The sequence below is a fragment of the Fusarium solani genome (assembly GCF_023522795.1).
Source record: "Fusarium solani strain SB1 chromosome Unknown bctg00000005, whole genome shotgun sequence".
NCBI classification, from domain to species: domain Eukaryota; kingdom Fungi; phylum Ascomycota; class Sordariomycetes; order Hypocreales; family Nectriaceae; genus Fusarium; species Fusarium solani.
In genome coordinates this window covers 1,280,369-1,303,692 of record NW_027072153.1, presented here as the reverse complement: position 1 = coordinate 1,303,692, position 23,324 = coordinate 1,280,369, and the positions used below count along the sequence as shown (strand labels likewise).

The following is a 23,324-nucleotide window of genomic DNA, read 5'->3' as shown; positions in this document are numbered from 1 at the left end:
CGCGACAACCCCTTTTGTTGGTTCTCAAATTCATCCAGAGCCAACTTGTCTTGTCGCGATTCGTCTCATCTTTCCAGATCAGGGTTGGCGGATTGGCGGGGATGGGCAATGCATCTGGTCAGGAGTTGAAACGTGAGCACTGCCCATGAGGCATCATCCTCGCGAGCCAACAGCCAGCAGCCTCAGCTCAGCTGAGGACCCTTCAGGAAGGTGTCGTTCAGTTTTTCAGCCTCGAGGTTCCAGAACTATCATCGGGATCGTCACCGGCACCACGACGTCGAGCTCCGCCCTGTTTCATGACATGAAACTGCCCGTCTGCCATCTCTAGGTGCTTGCTGATATCAGCCATCGACAATGGAATGCCCCGTGTCGACTTCGACGCCCCAAGAGCCTGCTGTAGCAAACCAAGGCAGAGAACCCCAGCCCAACCTCCGTGCTCCAGATTTCGTATGCGTTTTGCTTCTTGGTTCCGGCGACTGCCGGAGTACAAGGGACGAACCATAGTCGCGACAGGTTGGCTTCCGGACTCACAAGCAACACGCCAAGTTGGGCAATTCACCCCAGTTCTTCAGGTTTGCGCCTAACTACAAACTCCCAAGTGCGCAATCCCCCAGTCCCACCTTGCGCACCGTACCCAAGTCGAATTGCGCTAATGAGCTGAGTCGTCTGGTTGTTTGTGCCCACCGTTCTGGAGATCGCTAGCGTCTCTCAGCCCACCAAGATCTGAATGTCCTCGTCGTGCGGTGGGGCTCGGCCAGCACAGAGGAATTGAGATTGGCCCGTAGATCAGTGAGATGACTGGTCACCTGGCCCGGCTTCCTTGTGGCCTTCCGTCGTACATTATTCGATCTCAACGCAGTGAGGTCGTGCTTGGAGTAGGGTGGTTGGCGACTTTCGTCCTCTTGCCGTGGCTTGAGGTCGCACAAGACAATGGAGACGGCGTGCGGGAGATTCCCAGGACCACGGGAAGCCCTGAGATCGTGGCCGTCCCGGCTTCTGACTAGTTTAACCGTTTGCTGGGGATGAAAGACACCGTCGACGCAGGCTAGGCCGACTGCCGTCCACCGTCACAGTTCATGGCTTGCCGTAGTTTCACACGTTCCTGAATGCAAGTGACATCCACCGACTCATGAGCCCTGCCTGTGGTTCAAGCTCATGTCTGTGCTGGAAGCCTGGGGCTAAAGCGCCCGAAACGACGCTAGCCAGAGTGGCCACTAGGAGGTGAGCTGCCTTCCTCTCCTTGGAAGAGTGGATATTGCCCGGCTTGTCGAGCTTCCGAGATGTCGGTATCTGTGCAACGCCGGGGACACTAAGGAGAACGGTGTTGACGCCGAGTCCCTGGACCAGTTTAAGCATCGGACATCGGGATGGCTGGACCAAGGAGAAAGCTAAAGCGCATGTCCAACAAGAGAATAGCAAATGTCATGCCTGTTCGCTATTCGAGCCAAAACCGGGGTTTTGGCCGTCCTGGATGGATTAGTGATGCTCACTCCGGGGATCAGCCAACTAACCTCCCAGGCTTTTTTGGCGTCCCCATGGCTAATAAGCCTATCTGATTAGATGTATCTGCATTTGGAGGACGCCAAATCGGACCAGCTAGCAAGGTCGTATAGACGCCGTGTCAAGCCCACGCACATCAGTGGCAGCTGTCATGATGGCTTCTTAGAACCCATACCGCCAGGTGCAAAGACGGAGGACCTCACACGGATCTCTGTTTGAGGAAGACTCCCTTCAACTTCCCTTTTCGGGGGGGGGGGGGGGGCATCTCCAGCTGGTCGTTCTTTTCTCGGCTCTTACTCGCTCAAATGCTCCTGGCTCGAATGCTCGGATCCTGTTGACCAACGAGATAAACGAAAGCTCGTTGCAGTTTGTCCTTGGATTGACACAGACGTGACAGACTTGTCGTCCACCAGACTCCGTTCCTCCAGCGCGGGTGGGGACTTTGGGAAGCCGGGATTCCGACTCTTCTAGACCCACGCCCATGATTAGGGCTTTGCAGCACGGTTTATCCTCTTCTAGTTAGCCGAAAGATGAGAGCCACAAGGTCCTGGGAGGTTGTTCCCGGCCGACTGGTATCGTTTTGGTGGGAGCCTCAGGGTTACCCAGTTGACCTGTGCGCGAGACCGAAGCATTCGGGGAGCAACGACTAGCAGCTCTCTGATCACTTTGATATCAGACCATCCAATGTGAAGATTTTCTTTGACGAGCAAAGAAAATACAGACGTGGGCATGCCAAATAGTGACTGTGGGTCATAGATGCAAGTAATGACGAGCTTCAAATACTTCATTCTTCGTGGCGTGTCTGCTGCTGTTGTGGACCATCTGATGACAGTATGGACGGAGTACCTTTTTGACCGTGCTGATGATTGCTGAGCCCTCAACCCTGGTACACAGTAGGTCCAGACAATCGCTCCCCTGCAGAGTTAGCCAGGTGCAGTGTCGATGATGCCCTTCTCCGTCCCATCCTTTGCGGGCCCATCACTCCCATGTCAAAAGGAATATGCCGCAACAAAATCAGGCATGCCTTATCTTGTTCATCTGCGGGCTCGGGCTGCGTAATTATTGGACGTCTGGGTAAATGCACCGAGAAGGCGGTCAAGACGAACATTACGGAGAGGGTTGCATTCGAGAAGGGAAAAGAAAAAAGGGGGGTGTGAGGGGATGTGAAGGAAAACGCGAACATCGCGCCTTTGTCGCGAAGGAGCCTTCCTGTCGGTACATGATCACCTGGAGCGTGTTCTCCAGCCTCTCAGCAAACCAAGAAGGTCGAATAGAATAAGCAGCGTCTTGACGCGCTGCCCCCAGAGTTGATAGAACCAAAGCCCCCCTCTCGAGCAAGCCTAAGGTCAAAAGGGGACTGGCGCATGGGCGGAGATGGCTGATTGCAAAGGCGAGTCAGGGAATGCCTGTTCACCTCCATGCCCACAGGGTAGAGGTGCCGAATGCCTGAGGTTGAGATACGGTACCATTGATGCGTGACAGGGAGCCGGGAGCTAGGTGGGCATCCACCCTCCACGAGCGCCTCGACTTGCATCCACAGGCTAGACGCGCCACTAGGGAATTCAATCCCCCGCAGGCGATCTGGGACGCGGTGCTTCGCGCTCTGGAGAAGGGCACAGATCGATGCGCTCTGGTGACCACCTTGGTTGGCCGATTCGCGAGTGTGGTATGCCTTGGCAACTTGCAGCAGAGTTGGGAGGCAGAAGAGGCGCATCCCCATGTCCAATGCGGAGGACTTGGACCAACTTGGAGAGTAATGAATATTGAGGTGCTGCATGCACGCCAAGAGGGAAATGAAAAGCAATTCCGCCCGCATATCAGGGCGCACGGACAACTTGTGGTGGTTGACGTTGGGTTTGAAGGCCTGGAGGTGTGGACACGATGCAGCACAGTGCAGTGTCGGTGGGATCAACGTCTTGACGACGAGGACCAAGAATCGGCCCCCCAATTCTGACGGCCACTAACGGTGTCGGCTGAATGGTTGAGCGGTCGACGACCCTGTCTCTGGACGATGTCGCGGAAGAGCTGCTATTCGCAAATGTAGCACAAGGGCCCAGCCACTGGGCCACAAAGGGCTAGAATCGGCATGGGTTGCGCATCAGTGGATACTCCACGTGAGCACCAGTCGAGACTGTCTTGTCTTGCAAGCCCGAGGGAGCACAGAGTCAAGTCAACACGTGGAGCCTTCTTGAAAGCTTCGATTCGATTGTGCAACGGCAACTGCATCACTCTGCGCCCTTGGATGGTCCAGGGCGGATGGGATGCGGTCAAGGGTGAAGGATGGCAGAGCTGGGGCTTGGGTCCGATGACCCTGATATGGTGCTTGATATCGCCCAGCCTTGCAACACAGGGCACGGCGTGTGATAGGCGATGGATGGTATGTACTGTGCTTGTTCACCTGGCTTCCCCTGCCCACTTGCATCATTGTGGGCTTGCCGCCCAATTCATGCTTGATTGGGCAACGCTGACCGTCAATTGGTTCGTCATGTGAGGCATCTGCATGTTGTCAGACACCGTGTTGATGCATTGCGGCGTGGTGCGGCGGAATTGACAGGCTCTGTGAGCAACCCGAGGATGCAGGCTCGTCAACGGCTGTGATCTTTGGTATAAGCGGCCGATGCAGTTGTCGATGCGTTGTTCTGCACTGACGAACAGGCGGGTGAGTCGAGGTACCAGTGGAGGCTAAGGTAGGGCAGTCCACTAATTACCTTTGGTAGACTCCAACGAGATGGGCCGGCTGTGCCTCTTTAGGACATTCAAGCCCCCTTTAGTTCTTCCCAGACATTCGGGTCGCTTGAGATCTTTGGGCCCTAGAGACTCCAGGACCGATCATTCGACCAGAAAGACGTCGAGAGTGCCAGGGTGCCGGAAACGGGGGGAACAGATCAATCAAAGCCAAGAAGCGGCACTCATCTGCGATGCCGTGTAAGGCTGCTGGTGCAAAGTGGCAAAACCAGGAATGATGGAAGGAGACTGGAAAGATGTGTCTTGTAATGCGATTGGCTGCGCATTCGCGTTCTTGAGCAATTCGCAAAATATTTTTTTCGTGTGTTTGGTGCAAGTCTCAAGCATGGTTGGCATCGTCAGTTGTAATGCGCAGCACACAAGGAACCTGGAAGTTACGCAACAACTGTTCCTTCCGAGCTCTGAACGATGCAACAACCGTAACCCGTGCCACGAAACGGAAGTAAATTGCTTGAAAGATTGATAATTATCTGGTATGAGTTATGTGAACGGACCGAGCTCACCATCAGCCTTGCGCGTGCATGGCCGGTCGAGAAGCTAATGTCAGATTGGATCTGATGAGAGTTTGAGCCTTGCATCAACTTTCCATGCGAGTTTGTTCCGTCTAGAAGAAAACTGTTTTCCTTTCTCGGCTTTAAGAAGACCTATGACCCTGCGTTCTGCCCACTCATCATTGTCTGTGATGCGTTCTGGCTTGCCCAGACACAATGTGCTCCTCAACACCCAAGTACATAACGTAGGTACTATCCCTTGTCACCCATCCATGATTCATTCCACTAAGGACAGAGAGGTAGGTTCTGCTAACAAGGCCAAGCATAAAACAAGAGAGGATGGCAGCTCCATTCCAAGGACAGGCCCTGGAACCGTTTCATCTTCCCCGAAGACCGGATCACATAGCGCCCGTCGACCTCAGCCAGACTGACCACCTCTAGGGCTGAACTGGAGCTACGGGCTGCGTCCGCTCGAAGCCAACTCAACGAAGGAGGGGATACGGAAACTTGGGCCGGCTAACGGCGCCGGCACTCAAGTTGCTAACGACGTAGATGTCCGTCCATCCATGCACGTCAACAGTCGTCGATTCCACCGATTCCACATTGGCACATCAGCAACGAGCCGGTTCGGTTCATCAGGCTGGCGGGCGTGGGTTGCGCATAGCAAAAACGCTCGTTACACAGTCGTGTCGCGGAGAATATTCTGATCCATCGTCGAGTCTGGTTCGCGCGCGACTGCGACTAGCGTCTGCTGAGAACCACTACGCCGGGCTCTTTCACACCCTCGCGGTCTCGCCGCCACGTTCTGCGGCTTTCAACATACCTTGCCCAGGTCTCGGTATCCTGCCCTGAGTCAGTCTAGGTCACAAGGGGACACTCGCAATCTCTCTCCTTCATCGGCGGTCCTTGCCTTGAACACGCACCGTGGCAATCCGCGCACCCGAACCCCGTTCCGTTCCCCTTCATCGAGGTCCTCGCCCATTGGTACCCAGGCGACAAGCTGGAAAATCGGCAACTAACCTGCCTGACCCCTCTTTGCTCTTTGGGGTCCTTGAAGCCAAGCCACAAGCTGCATTGATCCTGGACGCCTCCTCGGTGGTGGAACCAGCCATTCTGCAAACCTGGGCGTCTGATTGGGCTCGACCCAAGGAAAAGGCCGCAGATCTGCTGCCGCAGCTCAGGGATTCGCTCTACGCACTGTATCCGGTGGAGGAGACCTCCCGTGGGCATTCCTCGAGCCCTTTGCCCAGTACGGGGTCGTTCGCCATGTGGGGACTCTGAAGCAGAGAGCGCAGGGCACGCGGCGACCACCCCCCTGCAACACCCCGGTCACCTTGTCCATTGTGCCGGCTTCGTGATGGCCCTCGCAGGTTGCGCTGCAGTCGTGCTCAGAAGTCTGTAACCTCCCCAGAAGACAGGACGCGTCCAGATGCCCGTGGGATGGGACTCACCGAGGCGGAAGCACCGAAAGGCAATGCGCCTTACCGCCGACAAACCTCCAGATCAGAGCATATGGACAGATTGCATCTGACTGGCACACCTTGGTTCCCCCTTTGGCTGCCCAAGTAGCAAATCCCCTTTGCAACGCACCGCACCGCACCTCCGCCACAAGTCGTGTGTGATGAGTGATGAACCTGGCCCCCTTCAGGGGAGATTGATGAGAGCAGAGACCACCACCACTACCCAGCCAGCAGGTCGCAGGACGCAGCAGGACGACAGGGGACAGGGGTCTCCCGTTCGTCTGCTCCTCTCCTGGGCTCCTTCACACCGGGCCTTCCAATTTCTTCTTGTGTGTCTAACCAGAGGCAGGAAAACGCAGTTGCCAGCCCGTGGCCTTCCCGTTTTTTCTCACCTCCACTTCACCTCGCCTCCTTCATTCATCTCGACGTCGTCGCTGCACCCCCTTTGCTCCCTGGGCAGCTGTTCCTTCTCGTAATTGCTCGCCGCTTTCGCTCAGAGGCACGAGTCAGCGGCAGATCCGGCACCGGTCGACGTGGGGTACCCTCGGCAGAACGATCGACCACGACCCAGCAGATTTTCTGGCCTGTGAACTAAGTCGACCATCTGCTCGCGCTACCACGGAAATACCCCGACTTGGGACTCTCTCATCTGCTTGCGCGAACTCGCACGCCCCTCTCTCAGACCAGACCAGCCAGCCCACGCACGCTACGCTACGCTATCCACAGCTTTCGATAAGCGCAAAATCCCACTGCCACTGCACTGGGTAGGCCTGGCCTGGCCAAGTTGCTTGCACCTCGCCTCCGTTTTCTTCGGCATCTTCCACTCTGGACCCAAGCACCGACAGACCGTTACCAGCCAACCAGACGTACCTGCTGTCTTGTCCCCCTGGGCCTCGGAGGGTTGACAAAGCTGCTGCTCCTGCTTCTGCTGCTGCGCGCGCACCCTGCCTGCTGGTCCCACCAGAGCAGAGACTGACGCCCTTTTCGCCCCCAGGTTGTTGCGGAGGACCGAATCCTCCCCATCTCTCCGTCATCCATTTCTTCCCCTTGGGACCCTATAAAATTCTTTCGGTCCCGCACACGCTCGACGTCTCCGTCATTGCCAGAACCTTTCTCGCGCAGACTCGTCCACACACACCCCTCCCCCCTGCAAGGACTTACTCGCTCAGAAGAGACAAGAGTCAGTGTATTGTGGGAAGATACAGTTTGGCACACCCTAGCACCTGGGGGCCTGATGCGCTAGACCCTCTTGGATCCGGCAGAGCCCACCGTACCAGTCCGATTTCAACAACGCACTATATTAGTGTGTCGCTCCCCAAGCAGTGCCGACGACTTAGCCCGACCTCTCTGTGATCGTGGAAAGAACGAGACTATCCTTGCCCCCTAGGCTCCATCCCCCCATCCCCATCTCCCCTCCCCAGCAAGATCCGCGCCCGAGGACTCGGCCTAGGTGCTCGCATCACGCACTTAACCATAATCCAACCCTTGGTCTCGCGAACGGCGCTACTACTACCGCCGCCAACAACATATACCGCCGCGCCGCCGCAAGTCTCTTTGCAAGCGCTCAGCCATTGCCCTTCTTTCCCCTGTTGCTGGATCAAACACCAACCTGACGCGGGCTTTGGAGCTAAACCTGGCCGGCCATCGCCCTATCACTCTTGCCGTGGAGTTGTAGCATGTTCCTGGTGCCAACACAGCAACCTCATACTTTTGTTGACCACCGCGCATCGCTGCACTCTTCACCAAGCACAAACAACCACCACCACTCCAAACTTGGCTCCGAGGTGACCGTGGACGCGCTCCTCAGCTCTCCCATCTCTATGGAACGAAGTGCACCCGAGTACTCGCAGTCAGGTTTGCCTTCGCCCTATCCCAGCAACTTCGGCGACACCAATTCTGAAGGTTCGACGGCAGATCACGCATCTGCTGCGCAATATCCTGTCAAGCAGGAAGCCAACTACTCGACCTCGGGCACTCCCACCTCCGAGTACGGCGTCTATCCTCAGTCAGCCCGATCCGGATCTTTTCCAGACCACATCCAGCGTTCATACCATCCTGCCAGCACCCCCAGCAGCGGAGGAGGTATGGCGCAACAACAGAACAGTCCGTCAATGCCCCAGCAGGATGGGCGAAACCATCAAGCCCACCCGGTCAAGTCTGACAACGATGTTCCTATAGATCCGTCCATCGCCGCGCCGAGTCCGACTTACGCCTCTTACGGGCAGCAATCCCCTTATGCGCCCGCTCCGGACATGACACACAGCTACTCTCATCCCAGCAGTGGCATGTATGCACAGCCGCGGCCGGACTGGACGGGCTATGGGCATCACGGCGGTGCGCCGTTGACACCCGGACACCCTGTTTACGCTCAAAACCCTGCCTCGGCGCCGCCCCCTGCCAGGCCCAATCAGGTACGTTTGCGCTGCGAGCGAGGAAGATGAAGATGAAGACAGGGTTGGAGTTGGATTGGCGCGTTTCGCGCCGTGAAGGAGCATTCTGTGCTGGGAACGGCGCGTTTAGTTGCGAGACTGGAGCCATTCTTCGACGCCACTCTTGGAGCTGTGACTAATTTGGTTGATTGTTAGGTTTACTCTTTCGTGCCCATTCCTGGTGCGCAGCAGCATAAGCGACCTCGACGACGATACGAAGAGATTGAGCGAATGTACAAGTGCGGTTGGAATGGCTGTGAAAAGGCCTACGGCACACTGAACCACCTTAATGCTCATGTTACCATGCAATCCCACGGACAGAAGCGCACTCCTGAGGGTAAGTTTACCGTGGCTTGAAATTCCGGCGCGTCTAGGCCAAGGAAATTTCAAAAACGGCATGTCTGAGACGGACTTGGCTGACACAGGCTACAGAATTCAAAGAGATTCGAAAGGAGTGGAAGCAGAGGAAGAAGGAGGAGGAAGCCGCGCGAAAGGCTGAGGAGGAGCGTCAACGTGCGGCGGCCGCAGCACAAGTTCAGAACGGAGGACCTGATCCTCAAGGCCCCGACGGCACTCCGACCTCAACCTATCCCGGAAGCCGACCAGTCCAGTTGCCTCCTATCGGCTACCAGCCTGCTCAGTATCCTCCTCCTCCCACAGCACCTGTTCCCCAACAGCCGTTGCCCGATTACAACAACCACATGTATTCCAACTATCAGCCTCACTCGCCCTACGCACAGCCTAGCCAGGGCATCTCTTATCAATGTACGTCGCACAGACTGGCGGCGGCCTGAAGCGGCTGCCGCCCTTGACCCCATGCACTAACCCAGCCTAGCAAACGGAGGACAACCCCCCAGCCACTAAGGGAGTGACTGGCCAAGGATCAGGCTTCTAGAGGAGGAAAGTCACCAAAAGTCGAGATGAAAAAGAATACCCGCTGCTGTATTATATGGACCTCATCACCTCTATGTGCTCTCCGCTCCAAGAGGCCTGGCGGTCATCGCAGTCCTTGAGGAGACGGAGAGATCTCGCATAGGAGCCCTTTACTCGGTAATTACCCTCTGCTTCAGCTTGGGTAGCATCTCGATCGACGCTCTTGCGTCTCGAGGTTTTCCCCGCCCAAGTCTGATTGCCCAGACCTTTTCTCATTTCTGGCTTTCTGGAGTTTTACGTATGCACATGCCTTCCCAAGACAATATTTGGGAGTTCGACATTTTTTTGTTTTGCACGCTTTTTTTTATAGTTCACGAGCATTCGGTGGCTGGTTAAAGGGGCGGCATGGGGGAGGCGGGGGGTTTGGCGCGGTTTTGTTATCTGCATTTGAGATGGATGATGGTGGCATATGATGAAGGAGAGCCGCGAGATGATTCTGCGAGATGTGGCGACAGCTGCGTACGCACATTCATATCATCAGCCCAGTTTTTTGTGTAAAGCGGCCAGGGGACTGTCACGAACCTGACGAGGCACTATGGGTGCCCTAAAGCAATCGACACCATAGTTGTCAAGAAACATGTCCATAGCTGAAGTAACGACAACATTATAGCAAAGAGGATTGTTGATGCGCGAAGCAAAATTTGCCCGAGTAACTTGATGTGATGTGTGTCGAAGAGGAAGAGGCTTTGGTGGCGACAAAGATATCTTTGTGAGAATGCCACAATGGTATTGTAAATCAATGAGAAGAATACTGACAGACTGATGAGATCGAGAGATAATGTTTACTATGGACATCTTGGATATAAATGATGGGAGGGAGGAGCATGTTGAGAGTTGCAGCTATATTACTTGAAGGCGTCAGGGCAAACCGGGTGTCACTGGAACACGATATGCATATTCTGTGGGTAGCAACAAGCAGGCACAGCACATGGCATCGCATGGCATGCTGGCTTCCCTCAGTAGACAAGGGGCACCGTCGTGTCGGGTTGTGACAAGTCAACCTTGTGTCGTTGAGTACCGGTTTAAGACATTGTCGATGTGAGATCTTGGGAGACGTGGGTGGCGTGCCCCGGGGTCCCCTGAATGCAAGACCAAGACCACGGCAAGAAGCAGGCAGACGCAGTAGGCAGCAGGCGGATGCGGATGCAGGCAAGAGGACAGAAAGGAAGGGGGTGGGTTGAGGTTGCGGTTGTACGACAGACGCTAAGGCGGCTACGAGATAGTCGGGGTGCGAAAAGCAGGGCCAGGGATGGGGGATGGGATGGGCAGGCAGGGCAAGGCAAGGTTAAGGAAAGGTCGGGTTACACAAAGACAAGGCGCCTGGGCTAGCGCAGCGTGGTTCCGTGTACGGATATAGTGAGGATTTCGAAGGGTGGTCTGATCGCTTGGTGAGGCACGCAACGCCAAGTGGAGGAGATCTAAACAGATTGGCGAGGAGAGAGAGAGGAGAAGGAGGGTGGGCGTGTGCGCTGTTAGTGAGCAGCAAGCATAACATAGCATCCATGAGGATGGATCGAAGCCATCTCGCCGGGAGGATCTGCAGCTGGGATCTCTCCTACAGAGGCATCTGGATCTCAGACAAGACACGCACGCACGACACGAGACGAGAGCCCACATATATCGTACGGTCTAAACACCGGCATTTGGGGGATCAAGACAAGGACAAGGGCAAGGGGCGGGATATGTGCAACGACGATAATGCAGTTGATGATTTATTAAAGAAACGGACGGGAAGGAGATCGCACACACACGGGAAGCGAGCGGCCCGACATCCATGAATGCTCCACGATTGCATTGCCGATTGACTTCCATCAGTCTGTGGGTGCGGTACATGCGCATGTCGGGTCTCCCCCTCTTGTCAAACTTGACCACCAAAACACGCACGCATGCAGATAAGCTACTGCGATGCTTGGCCGGAAGAATTAAAAAAGAACAAAAAATACAAGATTAACAAGGGGGGCGTGTGAGGCCGAAAAAAAAATTAAGGACGGAACCAACTTTACCAAGGCCATAGCGACGGTAAAAACAAGTGTGAGCCAGCCCAGCCCGAATGAGTGAGTGAGTGTGTGCGTGCGTGTCCAGTTGCAGTGTGTGTGACGCCGTTGCGGATGGACAAGGGGGTGTCCCGGCAGCCCCAGCGCTAGGAGAATTTAGCCGCTGTTGTCAAAGGACGAGCAGAGAGACAAGAACAAGACATGCTGCAAACTGCGGACCTTGCATGGACACACGGTCCGGCCTATGCTCTTTTAGAGACGGCGCGCGACCGGTCGAGAAATATGTATGTTGGTAGTTAGTTTGTTCTTCCGAAACGAGGAATCTGCAGGGTGCAGAAGTGACCTTTTTTTTAATAGGTAGCTTATGAGTGAGGCACCTACATGAATGGAACTTGACTTGTGCGGTTTCTCGGCCGAGCCCCCGACTCTGGCTGTGGTGTGAGACTTGACCAAGCAGGCTGAGACGGGTGTGAACATTGTTAAATGGGGGTTTTTAGGGGGTTACACAAACATTCGGGTTCTTTTTTTAACCCGTGGTTTTTTGTACGACGTGAGGTGACTACAACCACACTCGTCACAGACATGAGGCGTTGACGGTGGAATGTGCAGGGACGAGGCTCTGGTTCAACGGCAAGGGCTTTTGTCTAGAACATGGTAAGGAATTGCAAAGCAATATTTAAACCGATATTTAAAGGTAGACGTGTTTCATAGCACACCGAGCAACAAGGCTGTGGCATTAATTGTGATCCGATCTATGGATACGGCAGTACGGATATACGGGTAGAACAATAGACGAGCTGCAACCACTATAACCTACCTACAACCTCTCCCCTACCAGATACTTTTCCTCCCCATCACATGCAGCAACCACCACCAAGCCCATGACGTGAAGTAAACTCGCATCTATCCCAAGGCGAGCCTAGCAGAAAAATTCATGGTCGATAGCCGAAAACCCGACGGCGCGGTTCACGGACGGACGGGGCCGAGCCCACTCTCGCGCACCCCCAAAAAAAAGTAAACCAGGGGGGGCCACAAGCACCGTTGGAGGAAAAAAAACGGCCCCAGGACACACAGACGCTGATGCACCACAAGACCTGGGATCCATGGCGCGCACGCCGGCTTTTATCTCGTTGTGGTTACGGCGTGGTAAGGGCCTTGCAAGGGGCGTGGGGTTTTGTTGGCTCGTGTTGGAATAGAGTGCTGAGGGTCTTTGAGCCGAGCTTGTTTGGGTTGGCAGGTCTTGTCTCAAAGTCAAAGCGGATTGTAATGCCTGCAGTGTGGGTGCCGTTTGGTTCGGACGCTCTTGTTGCAGTTTGGTCGCCGAAAGGTATCCATATACTGATGATGGCCCTTGACCAGACGTTGTTGAATTTCAGCATTGAGCGGGTTCATACACCAACTTGCGTCAGAGCAACATGACCTTGTGACAGATTGCAATAAACGGTTGTTCTATCTCAAAAGGGTCAGCTGCAAAACGTTGCGATATGCGGCTGTCGTCTGAATAAACATGAGGCGGCCGCGGCTTGCAGGGGGCCATGCGGCTCATGACCGTTGACCTGCAGCCCTTGACGCCCATGTGCTCGAGTGCAAAAGGGACAGCTCTATCATCTCTACCAGGTGCCGATTCCAAACGGTGAATTGCCCCTTTGAGGGTTGGAAGCCGTTGACAATTGGAGGATGCAAGCAAAACGGCCCGGGGGAGTGTGCATTGTTCGGCATTGCCATGAGATAGAGTTGATGCCTCTCGCCTACAGTTTGGTAGGTACATGATGTATCTCATACCGTGCTCTTCTCACTGTATTTGGTAATAGAAAGGTTGCACTTGTCATGTAATTAAAGGTTCTTGGTACTGAGACGATTATCTGCTTCCTCATGAGTGTGCCGACTCACCACCACCAAGCCAAGGCTGTGGTTGACATCAAACCACTGTAAATTAATGAACACCCTGTGACCGCACCCTGCTTCTTGATAAGATAAACGTGCTTGAAGTTTTGTCTCACTTACTGTATCACTTTCATTGTCTCACACAAACCTGTCATCCAACCCTGTTGGCACTTTGATGACGTCTCCGTGTTTGCGCTTGTCTGCATGTTTTGCCGACCCCGCCACACAGTCGTAAACTCATCTTCCTTAAATATAATAAATAAATTATAATAAAAATATGAAAATACTCTAAATTATTATATTATTTCATAAAGACCTTTATTAATTTATTCATTATCCTTAAGAGGAGACGGGTTACCCTCTTGATGTTCTGGCATCTTATTTCCTTCTTGACCTGGGCGCCAACCCTCTTCAGTCTCTTTCGACCTCCGGAAAAGTATTCTTGTCGAGAACGCAACCATCCATCTTAACTTCCGGATAACTACTTTCCTCGCTCTGCCGCGGGACCGTCTTCAGATGTGGAGGACCCTCATAGCACGACTCCCCACGCGGGTGAAGAAATAAACAAGACGTGGGAACAGCAAAGAGGTAATCCAAGTCTACTCAAAAATTATAGATAAGTTTCAAATAAGTACAAAAGAATCTCTTCATTAAACATAAATTTTATATAGAATTTTACCACTTTTAGGGGAAAATTACCAATGCTAGTCGTTCCATGAGACGAGATCACGCTGTCTTCCAGACTCATCCAGGTCCACGATCTCCGGCGCCCACTCGCCGCGTTCATCTTCGGCAGCCAGATCTGTAACTTCAAGCTCCACCTGCTCTCCATCCTCCATCATAACATTCCCGCGGCGAAGGTAGGCGCCCCGGAGATCCCAATCCAGCGAGCCGGCAACAAATGCCTCGAGCCCTGCAAAGGCAGTGCCGACATCTAGTTGCTCGGGGGTGGCTTGGGCTCCGAGGCCAAGGAGGAGTTCATCGAGACGCCGTTTGTAGACTGTAAGCGCGAGGCGTAACTCGCGGGTTTGCGAGTCGGAATAGTCAAGAACGGAGCCGTCAAGCCAAGACGCACTGTAGGATAGCTGAGCAGTGAGGCTGCGGATGAAGACAGCGGCAAGGTCCGGCCGACGGGCGGGGAGGATATAGGCTCGGAGGAATAACTTGAGCAGCATATGCCACCACTGTTGGATGCACGAGTCATTCCCTAGATGCATCCCAACGACGTAGGAGAATTGAAACTCGCCAACAATGTCGTCGGAGGTAATATTATTGTTGTCGATGAGCGACAAAATGTAGGGCGTTGCGTCTGTAGCTTCGAGTGTTCGGTCAGCGCCGGTATTATCAGTCGAGTATGTCTTGGACCGCTGGCCGAAGATGAAGTTCAGCTCGCGAGCTTTGAGAAGCGGATTGGATATCGAGTCATCGAGCTCTATCTCTGCGGCCATGAGTATTGAGCCCTTGACGCGGTCACCCGTATGAACCGCCCAGTTGTCAGGATGTTGCCCCGTGACACGGTTGAGGACACTCTTGGTAATTTTGCCTGTCAACTGCTCCCACATCTTGAGATTCTTTTCAGAAGAAGTCTGAGAGAGCTCACCGCTAGCTGCATTGACAGCGCTGGGATCATGATAAGGAACAAGCTTGGAGTGGATAGTGTCGAGGTTGTCTGCCTGGATGCGTGCCTCAGCCCGAGCAGAGTCACCGAGAACTTCGTTGAATCTGTCCCATTGCAAGACGTGAACGGTGTTCACGGCAGTGGTAACGATCCAGATACCACATCGGGTAGAAATACCTCCTGGGTGAGCAACCCAGAAGAAGTGAGGACCTGGTGGTATATCTCTGACGCCACCGAAATGCTTTGCCGTGAAAGACAGAGAATCATATCCGACGGTGAAGACTTCGGGCAGGTCAAGGACGAGAACCACGTCGCCACCACCCAAGTTGTGCGTCAGTGGCTCCCAGGCGGGAAACGACTTGAACGAGCTCTCCTTAGATGACTTGTGGATAGAGCTGCCACCATCCTCGCTCTGTCCAGCTGGAGGATCGAGAGGTGGTGGGAGGTCGTCATCTTCCTCCACATGGACCTCATCCGCAGGCTGATGTACATGAAGCGATCCCAGAGGATGCGAACCGACAACTGATACCGATTTGACGGAGCGGCCGCCAGCGGAGGCGTTGGAGTCTGATTTCGTCAAGCCCTTGCGGGCGGGCAATGTCGGCGGGGCGTCGCCTTCCATCTCAACAGCGCGGTGTAGACGATATATGCAGAGAAAAAGAGATATTCAGGGTATGCTATAGACGACTTTAGCCTAAGAGCCTGGATTTCTCTGATGATAGGTGATTTGGTAGGTGCTTGCGAGGTGTAAAGGTGTGGTTTGAAGGTCGTCTTTGTTGGAGAGTGACGTTATGGCGGGCAGGCCGTCGTAAAAAAACGTGAAATAGCAAAAAGGCTTGACTTCATAACATAACAATGAGCAAACCAAGTGATAAATAAAGCAAACTGATTATTACGATCGCTTTCTAATATCATTAAATTACTTATGATATTTTCCTTAGAATTCTTAGCACTTAAAGATAGCTATTCTTGCTCTACCAATAAGAGGGGGGTTAGCTTAGTGTCTCATATTTTTTTCTTGACCTGGGTGGTTGGATCCAGGACATCGATGTTGTTTTATGTGAGCTAATAGGCCGGTGAACGGGGAGTAATACACAAAAAGTCATTGCTTTGGGTAAAGCTAGGAGTTTGGGATGGATAGGGAACAGTTGGTCGGGAGGACTTGAGTATCTCGGAATTAAATCTGAGAATAATGATAGTGGCAGTCGCTTGTTTTTGAACTATTGTCCATTAATTCCTATTGCTCAAGCCGAGGCTCAGGCTTGTTGCTCTGTTCCTGCTCAAGACAACAGAGTGAAGCCGCTGGGCGACCGAAACAGGAGCAAAGGGACAAGCGGACACCATCCCTCCCCTCCAGGAGCATCAGTGCACAAGGCAATCCAGCACATCGGCATCCAGACGCGTCACAGGAACATTGCAGGAAACAGGAAGCCTAATATCGGAGCGTGTCCAGCGAACAAGACAATTCATTGAGCACGTCACAGTCTCTTGCAGTGCGAGCCCGGTCGTTAACTTTGAAGATTTCATTTGCCTGCCAGATCCTTTACAATCCGTCAAAAGCAAGGCCATGCAAATGCCAATGGGAAACCCATTCCCATACCAGGGAATATTTGACTCCAGTCCCTTTTCCGCACTGCCCGTAGTATCCTCCACTGCAACAACGCTCCGATCTCCCCGAGTTTTTGTCCCCATTCCGAGCAACACCGTTGTTTAACGGTAAGACTTCTGGAAGCGGGAGCGGGCACCCTTACCACCGAACTTCTTGGGCTCGCAGCGGCGGTTGTCGGCAACGAGGAGGGTTCGGTCGAACTGGACGAGGGCCTGCTTGAGGAGGTTCTTGGAGTGCTCGTCGACGAACTTCTGGTAGTAGGCGATGAGGGACTTGGCGATGGCTTGACGGATGGCGTAGATCTGCGAGGTGTGACCACCACCGGTGACGCGGACACGGATGTCGACGTTGGCGAACTTGTCAAGACCGACAACCAGGAGGGGCTCGTAGACCTATTGGCAGAAGTCTCAGCATTTTGCTCGTTTCCCACAAGTCCACATTCACCGCGTTTCGGTGAGATTTCTCGTTCCAATCGTCTTTCTCGAACTCGATGATGGGGACGTAGATCGCAGGAGAGGGCTCAGAATCGTACCTTGAAGCGCAAGATCTCGGGCTGGACGAGCTGCAGAGGACGGCCGTTGACCTTGATCAGACCACGGCCGGTCTATTTCTCAGAAAAAGGACATGTTAGCCTTCGTGATCTCTCCCATCTCCCAGCATTTCGCCATTCCCACGAACCTTGCAGTGGGCGACGGCGGTGGCCGTCTTCTTCTTGCCGAAGCATTGCACGCTCTGCGTCGTCGACATGATTGCTGATTGTCTGGTTGCCGGGAGGGTGCTGTGAGGTTAACGAGCTGCGGGACGTGTTGCAACAGATGGTCTAGCTCGCCTGTCGATTTTTGCAGAAGAGAGGGTTTGTGCCCTCAAAAGACGCTATGCCACTTTGAGTGGGTCTCTCGTTGGCTCTGGAGGCGGCGCACCAAAAATTGGCAGGGGGGTTCACACTTGTGGAGGCACGAAAAAATTCCTGCGCACGTGATGGAAACCCTAACTGTGCCCTTGAAACTTAGCGCTCCCAATTCGACGTTTGCCAAAAATTCGCCTCGCCAGATCCTCACGCCGGACACTATCACAGCCATCCAGCCCGTCGACTAACCCGCAGTGTCAAGGTATGCGATCACGACCTCATCGATCAAGCATCCAGAAGTACTGACATATTTTATCAAGATGGTTTCCGCCAAGAAGCACGTCCCCATCGTGAAGAAGCGTATGTACCGCCCACCCGAGATGCCCTTCGACGACTGCCCGACGACGAACTTTGGAGGAGAACGATGAAGATTTTTCTGGGTCGATTGGGAATAGAGATGTTGACTCGTGTGTGTGTGCAGGCACGAAGCGCTTCGAACGTCACCAGAGTGACCGGTTCAAGTGCGTGGACCCCAGCTGGCGCAAGCCCAAGGGTATCGACAGTCGTGTCCGACGACGCTTCCGCGGCACCATTGCCATGCCCTCTGTACGTGCAGCCTCTCCGAGACGGACAGAGAAGAGACTCTTGTCTGGTGGATGAATGGATGGACTTGGTGCTGATACTTGCGACTCCAGATCGGCTATGGCTCCAACAAGAAGACCCGCTTCCTGACCCCCTCCGGCCACAAGGCCTTCCTCGTCAGCAACGTCAACGACGTTGAGCTTCTCCTCATGCACAACCGAACCCACGCTGCCGAGTACGTCCCTCATACTTCTGTAACCCAAGAGACCACCACTGACAAAATACAGGATCGCCCACAACGTCTCGTCGAGGAAGCGAATTGACATCATCGCCCGCGCGAAGCAACTAGGCGTCAAGGTCACGAACCCCAAGGCGAAGGTCACCACCGAGGTTTAAAAGGGAAATTAGGGTCGGTTTTTGGGCTGCTTTACGGGGTTATGCATTCGGAAAGGGGTTTGCGTTGCCTTGCGGTTTCTGGCATATACCTTTCATGCTAGAGAAATAAAAACGCGCCGTTGAACGACAAATTCAAGCCAAAACTAGCATCAACCGCTTGAGAAAGACGACAATTATTTTCCTCCCCCTCGGAAAGCCTTGAAACTGATGAGGGCGCTAAGGAGGGGCGTGGTGAAGGCTCATGCATTTGTGGATGAGGCCATGAAAATAGATACAATCCCTCTATGGGCCACCATTTCTTGTTACTGTGCTGTCCATTATCTACATGACAATGATTGTGAGAGTATGTGTCCTCACCATCTGTTCATCACAGTTTAATGTCTTCAGGTAAGTGGCTGACGATGTTGCCTGCAGATGGTCGGCCACCTGTTGTTTGTGGATTGGACTCTCAGCGTCTTCAGGACAAAACAATGGCGTTGCATTTGGTCTTGTATGATGTTATCAAAGGAGATTGGCGCTGCGAGATCCCATTCATTCGGCATATACCTAGGTACTCTGCCAGGCCCACACAATTCTAGGTTCTAACCTGTGACTCTTCTATACAGCTTCATGCATCACGACTCAGTTGGAAGTTATCATTGATCTCTAACGATGGTTCATAGGCGGAGGATCCCTTTTTAAAGCGCAAATACGTGCTAAGCACTCTGCCCTGATGACCTGGCAATGACGGGCGGTTGCCAGGTGACCTGCACTTGCACCGCCAAAACCTGGCCACAAGTTTCCATTTGGCCTTCTCATGCAGGTAGGAGCATACCTACAGTTGAGTTTTTGATTGCGTCCCAAGTTCCCTCTTCTCGGGCAAATTCAGAAAAGCTCCCGCGCCCGTTTGTAGAAACAATCTGTCCTTTTTGTCCATGTACTCGTCTTTCAAAGCAGTTCTTTAATACCGCAGCGGTTGTTTATCTTGCTCTTGTTTAATTATCACGAACTGCTCCTGGAGCACCCACCGATGTGAGGCTCAGCTCTCCTCAACCAATTCTTCGCCATGGCCTTTCAGCAGAGGCCTACGTATGAGAGGCCTGAAGCGTTTAGACCGTCTTGTACGCACACGACCATGACTCGGGTCTACGAGAAAGATTCAGTGTGCTGCTCGTGTCGTCAGCGTGGCCAGTTTGGCTGGCTGTATCGATGCACGCAGGATATCGAACAGATCATTGATATCGGACCTGTTAGTACCCACCTGGTAATAGGAATCACAAAGACTCAAAGCTGTTGCTGATTGAACTATAGCCAGAATTAGATCCCTCAGATCCCGACTCGATAAATGCCATGGGGGCCCGAAAGGGTGACAGATTGAGCTCTGGCGACATGACTGCCGAGGAGATGGCCAAGTACACACCTGAACACGTTGAGATCATCTCTAGACAGCGGGAAGAGGTGAGAAGAAACCGCATCAACTTGGGCCATCTGGCTTACTTGGCTGGTATCACAGGTCAAGAACATGATTGCCAGAGAGAAATTCAAAAGAAGCAGCAACGCCCTCTTCAACACCACTCGCCCACCTCCTGGCTTCGAGTCCTATACGAACGATAGCATATACGCAGGACAGTGGAGCTGCGGCGAGCCGCAAATCTGCCAGTACAGAGTGTGTCCGTGGTGCCGGCCCGCCGTCGCCGATCGAGCCTTTCTCGTCATGGGCGCCATTGCAGATGGTCAACTACCTCTGACAGCAGCCATTGGGTTTGGCTTTGAGGAGATTGGGGGCAAGCCTGTCGTCTCCTCCGAGGTTGTGAAGCGTATCGGCCAGAGGGGCCCACCGCAGAGGCGTTTCACTGTGAGTCTTGGTGGGGATGCTCCAGAATGAACGAGAGCTGACTTATTTTGTAGCCACCTGAAAGTCCTGCAGATGATGATGCTTTCTTAAATGAGTATCTGCTGCTCATGCTCGATAATAAGGTCGCTAGTTGCCGTGAGAAGCCACAGCGGCCTCAACGCCGGACAAAAGACGATATGTACACTCTCGAGCCGTCAAGACATTTCCAAGCCGTCAAGAGTGACTCGGATAGAATGAAGGCCCTGAGCAATGTACACCGGCGTCAACCATCCAAGTCCACTTTGGCTTCTGGGCAGACCTACCTTGAGTTCTTACCTAGCATGGAGGAGGTGCCTACACCTTCTCGAGAAAGTGACCTAAATGAGAGTCCGGCACGACCTGCGATAGAGTTGAATCGGTATGCCCTATCTCGTTTTTCTAAGCGAGTCGTTCTAACCAAGATGACAGACGTGAATTTAGACAAGCTCGCAGGTTGGGACAGATGAGGGGCGAGCCACGAGATGCGAGCGAAAGTTCTTCACTGTTTCACACCAACGACTCGTGGAATACTGATGATCTACTAATTGGATTCGACGGCGACACACGCGAGTTCACGCCTGCGCCGTTGAGGGTGGATCGTGGTGTGAGTGTCACAGAGGAGAGTGTCGAGACTGGAGTGCCCGATGTGGTGACTCAGATGTAAGGCGTGCACGAGACATGGTATGTGTGGCAGAGTCGGTATTGTTCGGTCCTGTGAGTATCACTGGTATTAAGAGAATGGGCGTAAGGTGATTTCTACAACGGCGTTCAGAAAGGGGCCACGGGCGATCGCTCTTAGACGAGCCAGATCAGTCAACATCCAGGAGTCGGGCGCACATTCTTAGTATCCGAGTATTGTTGGAGTCAGTTGTTATCATTATTCGATAGTTTATCCCTCTTCCTGTCTAGTTCTCATCCCTCAGGCTCTCGAGCACCTTCTTCATCATCTGGTTGCCCACCACCTTGGCCTCCTCGAACCGCGGCTCAAAGAACTCTTGCGTGCTCACGAACCGCTTCTCCCACGTCTCAAAGTGGCCGAGGCTGACGCACTCGGCCCACGCGCGAGCCGCAAAGGTGAACTCGAGGTCGTCGCTGCGGTACGTCTTGTCCTCGATGGCGGTGCGGATCGCAGCATCGAGCACGTCGCCGTTGCGGAACAGGTACTCAGTGACACCTAGGCGTAGACGGAATAGTGGTGTGCTGCACAGCATGTGGTCGTAGGGCACGATGTTGAGAGCAGCCCAGCAGTCCACCATTGCCAGGAGGGACAGGTGGTTGTTGGGTCGGGGCTCGTCAGTTGGTGTACCAAGCGAGAAAGACGACAGAATTGACGGCTCCAGCAGTGGACGATTGCCCCATGTCGTTGAGGGACCAAACACCTTGTCTCGGGCCTGGTAGACACGATCTCTCAGACCCTCAAAGTTGCCCTCCAGCATGAGCTTGTACAGGTCTGTGACACTCCTTGCGTACTGAGCAATCTGCTCCCGCGCCTCGGGATTGAGAATGGCAAGGCCGGCGTAGACGTGCCACTTCTGGCTATAGATACGCAGCATAATGTTGACCTTGACGTTCTCAATGCCGCCGACATAACGGCTCAGCTCCCAGGGAAACTGCCTGTTTGCATGCCACGCCTTGCCCATGGACAAGAACGCGGCGTGCGTAACAGCCTGCGTGTCGGCCGTGATGCGATCATGCTCGCGCGCAGAGAGGTAGACAAACTTTGAGCGGAGGCAGCTCAGCACCGCCTCGACCTTGGCGAGGGCCTCGTCCGGGGCGCGGTGTTGGATGAGCACCAGGGGCTGGTTGTAGGGATCGACGTTGGGGCCGTGGAGCGAGTGGCACGAGACGATGGACACGTCTGCAGGGAGATGGGCTTCGAAAGCAGCAATCTCAGGCGACTTGCATGATGTCTGGCCGCCCACGATGGCTCCGAGCTTGGTTGCTGAGGGAGAGCAAGAGTGTCAGTGACTTTACGTGTTTACAGCAGATTCAAAACATCACAAAGAGAGCAGAGAAGACGAGGGCGCGTACATGGTCCGTACTGGGCAATCACACGATCAATGACGGCCGCCTCGACGCTATAGATGATGTAGTCGCTTGCGCGGGATACAAGGTGTCCATTTCGGCAAATCTCTATATTTTTCTATTCGATACCTTTCAGCGACAGGAAGCAGCAGCGTAGGATACGAGAGCCCGTACATTTCCAGCATATTCCTTCTGGAGGCTTTCAAGGTTCTCTTCTCTATCGCACGCTAGGATTCTAGTCGACCGTCAACCACGGTTCGAGTCACGAGTTGCGCATCTGCTTCTTTTGAATGTTAGCTTGTGTGCTTGCAAGGGATGCCAACAGAAAGTGAGGTGTGAAGAGGTTGTTCAGACAAAGAATAGTTAAGGTAGCAAGCGTTTACATCAGTGAGAGCCCAGGGCGGAGTCTAATGACCGGAACGGCCACCAGATGTCCCTGAACAATACTCGAGCCAAATGCGCTCTAGTCATCATAACAGAGGGAAGGGGGTTTGTGTTGAAAAGGGAATTGACTTACCATGAAGAGAAGAGGCTGGTGGTAGGAACAGGCGTCGCAATGATCCAGAACTTACCTCCAGCCAGCGGCAGACAGCCTTTCGGCGTACATCTTGCCCATGTCGCCCATGCCGATCAGACCAACGACGAAATTCTCCATCCCCTCGGGGATGGGCTGCACCTGTGAAGCCATGATATCTGCTGCGTGATGGGGTAGCAGGAGCAGAGAAACACGGATCACATCCTCACACCCGCAAACGAGTGTTTTGTTGGACCTTTGGGAAAGTCCTTGGTGTGTGAGGGTTGATGAGAAGAGAAGGTTGAAGATGAAAAAAAAGTTCGAGGTTATTTTCAATGGTGGAGATAAGCGCGTCTTACATAATCATCCGTTCGCGATACAGCAATGGTGGGTCTTTATGGAGAATTTGTGGATATGCATCTATGGAGACGGTGTCTTAGAAGCT

At 53.6% G+C, this 23,324-nt stretch overlaps 7 protein-coding genes across 7 annotated transcripts; 3 read left to right on the top strand and 4 right to left on the bottom strand.

Moving 5' to 3' along the window:
• Window positions 1-698: 698 nt before the first annotated feature.
• MRS44_008837 (uncharacterized protein) lies at window positions 699-1,983 on the bottom strand (the record flags this gene model as incomplete). Its single annotated transcript, XM_065621077.1, has 3 exons — window positions 699-1,000; window positions 1,128-1,338; window positions 1,798-1,983. The coding sequence occupies 3 exons, from the start codon at window positions 1,981-1,983 to the stop codon at window positions 699-701; spliced, it is 699 nt and encodes a 232-aa protein (XP_065477149.1).
• A 5,889-nt stretch (window positions 1,984-7,872) lies between these two features.
• Window positions 7,873-9,489, top strand: MRS44_008836 (uncharacterized protein; the record flags this gene model as incomplete). The annotated part of the gene is made up of 4 exons (XM_046273863.2): window positions 7,873-8,607; window positions 8,782-8,962; window positions 9,058-9,390; window positions 9,461-9,489. The coding sequence occupies 4 exons, from the start codon at window positions 7,873-7,875 to the stop codon at window positions 9,487-9,489; spliced, it is 1,278 nt and encodes a 425-aa protein (XP_046132289.2).
• Window positions 9,490-14,140: 4,651 nt separating this feature from the next.
• MRS44_008835 (uncharacterized protein) lies at window positions 14,141-15,676 on the bottom strand (the record flags this gene model as incomplete). Its single annotated transcript, XM_046276340.2, has 1 exon — window positions 14,141-15,676. One exon carries the CDS (start codon window positions 15,674-15,676, stop codon window positions 14,141-14,143), a length of 1,536 nt encoding a protein of 511 aa, XP_046132288.2.
• A 1,088-nt stretch (window positions 15,677-16,764) lies between these two features.
• On the bottom strand, window positions 16,765-17,410 carry MRS44_008834 (40S ribosomal protein uS9; the record flags this gene model as incomplete). Its single annotated transcript, XM_046269695.2, has 3 exons — window positions 16,765-17,055; window positions 17,196-17,267; window positions 17,342-17,410. The coding sequence occupies 3 exons, from the start codon at window positions 17,408-17,410 to the stop codon at window positions 16,765-16,767; spliced, it is 432 nt and encodes a 143-aa protein (XP_046132287.1).
• Window positions 17,411-17,830: 420 nt separating this feature from the next.
• On the top strand, window positions 17,831-18,488 carry MRS44_008833 (60S ribosomal protein eL32; the record flags this gene model as incomplete). The annotated part of the gene is made up of 4 exons (XM_046273862.2): window positions 17,831-17,870; window positions 17,992-18,116; window positions 18,206-18,327; window positions 18,380-18,488. 4 exons carry the CDS (start codon window positions 17,831-17,833, stop codon window positions 18,486-18,488), a joined length of 396 nt encoding a protein of 131 aa, XP_046132286.1.
• A 1,045-nt stretch (window positions 18,489-19,533) lies between these two features.
• MRS44_008832 (uncharacterized protein) lies at window positions 19,534-21,004 on the top strand (the record flags this gene model as incomplete). Its single annotated transcript, XM_065621076.1, has 5 exons — window positions 19,534-19,716; window positions 19,779-19,925; window positions 19,981-20,322; window positions 20,376-20,719; window positions 20,782-21,004. The coding sequence occupies 5 exons, from the start codon at window positions 19,534-19,536 to the stop codon at window positions 21,002-21,004; spliced, it is 1,239 nt and encodes a 412-aa protein (XP_065477148.1).
• A 241-nt stretch (window positions 21,005-21,245) lies between these two features.
• Window positions 21,246-23,053, bottom strand: MRS44_008831 (uncharacterized protein; the record flags this gene model as incomplete). Its single annotated transcript, XM_065621075.1, has 3 exons — window positions 21,246-22,282; window positions 22,372-22,418; window positions 22,938-23,053. 3 exons carry the CDS (start codon window positions 23,051-23,053, stop codon window positions 21,246-21,248), a joined length of 1,200 nt encoding a protein of 399 aa, XP_065477147.1.
• Between the last annotated feature and the right edge of the window lie 271 nt (window positions 23,054-23,324).